This window comes from Octodon degus, unplaced genomic scaffold (assembly GCF_000260255.1).
Source record: "Octodon degus isolate 3935 unplaced genomic scaffold, OctDeg1.0 scaffold00169, whole genome shotgun sequence".
NCBI classification, from domain to species: domain Eukaryota; kingdom Metazoa; phylum Chordata; class Mammalia; order Rodentia; family Octodontidae; genus Octodon; species Octodon degus.
In genome coordinates, this window is record NW_004524745.1 from 2,904,075 (window position 1) to 2,909,564 (window position 5,490).

The 5,490-nt window shown below is 37.0% G+C and overlaps 1 protein-coding gene across 1 annotated transcript in view; it reads left to right on the top strand.

The window, feature by feature from the left end:
• The window catches only part of Fam13b (family with sequence similarity 13 member B), a 106,080-nt gene that overhangs the window by 47,744 nt on the left and 52,846 nt on the right, over positions 1-5,490 (top strand). Inside the window, exon 7 of the mRNA XM_023703374.1 lies at positions 248-402. Within this exon, the coding sequence (XP_023559142.1) occupies positions 248-402 (155 nt within the window). The remainder of the gene's footprint in view (positions 1-247; positions 403-5,490) is intronic.

Here is a 5,490-nt window from a genome sequence, read left to right on the forward strand (position 1 = left end):
TGTGCTTGCCAGGTAAGCACTTATGCCACTGATCTATCTCCCTGGCTCATGTTTGAATTTTTATTAGAATAGTATGTCTTAGGGCCGGGGAGATTGCTCAGTGGAATAAGCGCTTCCCTGGCAAGCGCAAGGACCTGAGTTCAATCCCCAGTTCTGAAAAAAAAAAAAAAAAAAAAAAAGAATAGTATGTCTTAGATATTTCAGTTGGCAGCTTCATTAAATTTGAATTAATATTTCTTTTCTATAGGTTAATGACCTTTCAGAGGAAGAAGATGAAAAGCTGGAACATATAGAAGAACTTCCAGAAGAAGGTGCAGAAAAATCAAATGACATGCCAGAGGTTGTACAATTAAGGATGACTGAAAACATCTTGGAATCAAATAGTGTTATTGCATCAACAAGGTAAATACTTCAGCTGAATAGACTCTAGCTTTTAGGCATTTTTTTCTAGTGTCACTTAAGCACTGAACACAAATTATAGTTATATGTGAAAATTTGACATTTATGTATGAAAAAGAACAAGAAAATTTAAAGCAGCAGCCTTGGTAAAGAATTTTTTTTTATCTTAAGGAATGTTATTTATGTTACACCTTTCTTAAAAAATAAAGCCTCATAACATTTCTTAAAATTTTTTTTTATATTTGTTGAGCTGGGTAAAGTTTTAGAACCTTTGAAGGTAGAATTCTAGAGAAATTTACAGTGGTTGCATGACTTGATTTCCAACTTTTAGGCTATAGCTAAGTTGAAAAAATAGGAAGGATAGAGCTCTGATCTTTTAAAATAGTGCTTCGGAGCCCCGGGGAGATAGCTCAGTAGAATAAGCGCTTACCTGGCAAGTGCAGGGTCCTGAGTTCAATCCCCAGTACCGCAAAAAAAATTTAAAAAAAAAAAATGCTTCTGATCCTTTTCATGTATGAAAATATCGTTTGTATGTGGCATAATGGATAAATATGAAAAATATGATGGGCTGGAGGCACTCTCCCTTTTCAAAGCTGGCTTTTGTGAATACACTTTCAGAAAGCTTTAGAGAATTCAATTAACTCCCCATACGTATCTGAGTTTGCTAAATTCTGTGCTAATCTTCTGTAAACTCCATGGTTTTTTTAAATTTTTTTTAATTTATTTATTTATTTATTTAGTGTGTGTGTGTGTGTGTGTGTGTGTGTCCAGCTCAGCCCACCAGCGGGCGGGCTGACTGGCATGTGGTGCTGGGGGATTGAACCGTGGTCCCTGGACTTCGGGCTTCACTAAGCTTGTTCTAAGTATGTGCTTTAGACCACTGAGCCATCTCACCAGCCCCAACTCCATGGTTTATTAACATCTTTTCATTAGGAGGACAGGGCTGTAGATGTTTTTCATTAAATTTATGTTGATTAAATGGTGGTTTGACAGAAGAAATGATAATATAATGGTAATAGCTGAGGGAAAAGGAGAAGTATCAGTGTTACTTACAAAAATTATATGGTGATTTAAAATATATATTGATGAATATAACTAATACATTTCTCTGAGGGCTTTCTGATCTTTATGTGTATAGTTCTTTCAATAATATATTGTGTATTAATGTTTATTCACGCTTATGTAGTTTACATTTTGTTCTTTATTTTGTTGTTGGAGTATGTCTCAAATTACTGTTTACTGTTGCTGGGACAAAATATCCAACATCCAAAATTAAGGAAAGAAAGGTTTATTTAGCTCACAGTTATTGGAGGTTTTAGTCTGTACTCCGACAGCAGTTTATAGTGGCAGAAGACATTGAAGAGCAGAGGAGCAGCAGCTGTGGTATCAAGCTTCTCTCTTTCACGTGGACTGTGAAGACCGGAATTCCTCCAAGAAAGTGGTGATGGCTACTGCAAAGATCTGAACTTCTCTGAAGTGGCGCAGTTGCATCAGCCAAGCTCCTCCAAAGAAGTGGCACAGAAGTCTTCTTCTTCAACCTCTTTATATACCCTTTTTGTTCTAAGTCACTCTAGGGCAGGCTTTCCCCACCTGCCCTGCAGTGGGGCTGCCACACCCCAGGGCGTACTATCACCAAGCCCATCTGCCAAACTTTTGACATCTGAAGTTGACACAATGTCAACCACTACAGAGTGGGTTTTTTTTTTTTTTTCCTTTTTGTTTTTTGAGACAGGGTCTCACTATTTAGCGCAGGGTGGTCTTGAACTCAGTATGTAGTCCAGGCTGGCCTAGAATTCACAGCAGTCCTTTGCCTCAGCCTCCCAAGTGCTGAGATTACGGGCCTATGTCACCAAATCTGGCCTTTTGACTATATTTAAATTATACATTTGGGGAGTGTGGCTCAATGATAGAACAGTACCTCATTGAGGATTTCCTAGGCCTCACCTCTGAGATATTCCACTGCCTCACAGTAGCCTTTCTGTGGGCATCATGCCTTTCATGCTGGGACCTCTGGGTCTTCTGGACATTCAACATCCACACTGCAGGTTTAAACATTTTCATAAGAATTGAAGTTAGGTTCAAAATGTTTCTCTGGAAAGTTGCAAAGGGTGAAATTCGTGGAGTGTTGGCAGTAGTAACCTTGTGTGTGGTCTACTTGTGTTTATCTGTGGTGTATAGCACTATGTTGGTCAGAGGGTTCAGCAGTTCCCTGTGATCTTTGTATTGGAATTTTCAAAATTAGTAATTATATTAAGTGATTGCAAGGTTGATTTTATATTCTCAAGATTGTATGACTATAGGTACATTTTAAACTATAGAGTTAAATAGCAGAAAGGAGAAAAGAAAAAGGAATGATTCAGGTCTTTTAACATTATGACTATGTTCTTTATGGTTTATTGTCTTTTTAGTCTGTTTCTTTTTCTCTGGGGTTTAATAAATACATTTCTCTCTCTCTTTTTTTTTTTTTTTTTTTTCGGTACCAGGGATTGAACTCAGGACCCTGCACTTGCCAGGCAAGCACTTATTGTACTGAACTATCTCCCTGGCCCCAATAAACAGCATTTTTAGGTTTTTTCAAAATTTTATGTATTTGGTACAGGATCTCATTACATAGCTTGAACTCATAGTGATCTTCATGTTTCAGCCTCCCCAGTGCTGGAATTACAGGGGTGTGGTGGCCAGCTTAGGTCCTGAGCCTGGCTGGCACCACATGCGGTACCAAGAATGGAACCCAGATCCTTGTGTTTGTCTAGGCAGGTTTAGACCACTGAGCTATCTCTGCGACTCCCACAACTTTTTATATTATCTATGCTGTTTAACTGCAAATATATGGCTACATTGTTCAGTTTTGCTTTTACGTCCATTTGTGTGTATAGTGTGTGCTCCAGTATGAAGGCTTCTACTCATAGAATAAGGATACTCATAGTATAAAATCTGGAAGTAAAGAACAATTGAATTATCCGAAATTTGAAAACTTTGTTTGTTCTTTGTCCTTCAGAAGTTCAGACAACAAAGTTTTGTGGGTAGTCTTGCTGGTGACAGTCTGACTCTTATAAATGGTTGACTTTACTGTGACTTGGAAGGAGCCTTATTAGCCCTTAGCTCAGATCACAATCCTCAGGAAGGGATCCTTATTAAAAGGAACTGCTTAGATCCCAGCATATTTTTCAGGGCTACTAGCTTTACTGTTGCATTAATACTCTATCTTGCTCATTCCTCCTTTTATGTATACTTACAGTTTCCAGTGTCAGTTAAAAGGGGTAGAAAGCAAAAGGTGAACTACCTTTCCTGTCTGTCCAATTTAAATCTATCAGAACTTTTCTTTCTTCTAGTTTCTTTGACTGGGAATCTTACTAAATGTTAGTCTGCTGGATATAGATCTAACCAGTGTTTTTCAAACTTATTCTAAGGACTAAAAAAATACATTTTAAAGTTCTGAACACTGAAACCCAGGGCCTTTGCACGAGCTACATCCCTAACCCTTTTTATATTTTATGTTGGGACATAAGTTTTCTGGAGTCGCTAAATTACCCAGGCTAGACTTATAGCTGTGGCCCTTTATTCCTGGAAAACAGGAATTTTTTTTTTTTTTTAATTTTACTTAAGAATCATTAGTAAAAAAAAAAAAAAAAGAATCATTAGTGATGTTTATTGGGCTCTCCCTTAGAGGTATGATGGAAAGACTAAGGAATATGCCTTTACTTAAGGCTTTTTTTTCCCTTTTACATGTGGAATAAATTCCACATATAAATGTCCATGAAACATATTTATAGCAAACAGTACAAAGCAGATATCTATGTACTGTTTTCCACATCTAGAAATAAATATTGATGGAACCACAGTAGCTCTTAAAATCTTGGTGCTCCTCTTTCATGACTAAGATCATCATTATGTTGACTTTATGGTAATCATTTTCTTGGGTAAACATTCACGACAAATCAGAATTTGTGAGTATGATTGTGTGACTAATGAGAACAAACCTCTGTATATAAAATTTTAGCCCAGTTTCTTTCCCTCTGTCTGTCTCTCTGTCTCTGTGCAACAGGGTCTCACTATGTACTTTAGGCTGGCCTTGAATTCACTATGTAGTGTAAGTTGGCTTCAGACTCACAATGATCCTCCTGCCTCAGCCTGCTAAGTGCCGAAATCACAGATGTGGGCCACCACACATGAATAGTCCAGGTTTTTGGCTTTTTCCCCCTAAATATTGTATGTAGGGAATTTTCTATGTTCATTTTTTTTGCTGTGAATTACTTTGTTATATGATTATACCTCAGTTACCTATTTTACCGTTGGTGGATAATTGTTTTAACTTTTTGATTAATAGGACTGTCATAATATGTTTATATTGAATATATCTTAGTTTTGACCATTCTGAGTAATTTTGCTGTGTACTTTCTAGTATACAGCTTCTGACATCCATTTGCATGCATATAAAGACCTATATCTATTGTGTTCAGCTTTAGTAAATATTGCCAGATTATTTTCTAGCATGCCCATTTCAGTTTATAACCACACTAGCAGTATTAGGTTCCCATTGCTTTATGACTTTGCCAGTATTTCATAGGAAATAATCTGGTGCATATATATTACAATACTTGTTTTTGTTTTATGAGGCAGAGTTTGGCCGTGTAGTCCAAGCTGACCTTAATTCATGGCAATCTTGCTGCCTCAGCTTCCCAAGTGCTGGGATTATAAGTGTACACCACCATGCCCATATATTACGACATTTCATTCTCATTTTATGAAATAGTTCTTCCTTCTTTTTGTATATGTATTGGCTGGTTCCTTTTCTGAAATGTCTCTTTAAGTCTGCTGCCTATTTTCTGTTGAGTTGTATTTTTTTAAAAAAACTGTTTAACTCTTTACTCAGAAAGACTCCCACTCCCCCACCCCTGGTAGGCAAAAGCTTTGCCATTGATCTACACCCTCAAACTCTCCTAAAAATTTTTTATTGGGATAGAATCTTGCTAAGTTGCCCAGGTTGATTTTGAAATTGCCATCCTCCTTTCTTAACCTCTTAGGTAGCTGGGGTTACATGTGTATGTTACCATGCTTGGCTTTATGTGTGCTTTTTTTTTTTTTTTTAAT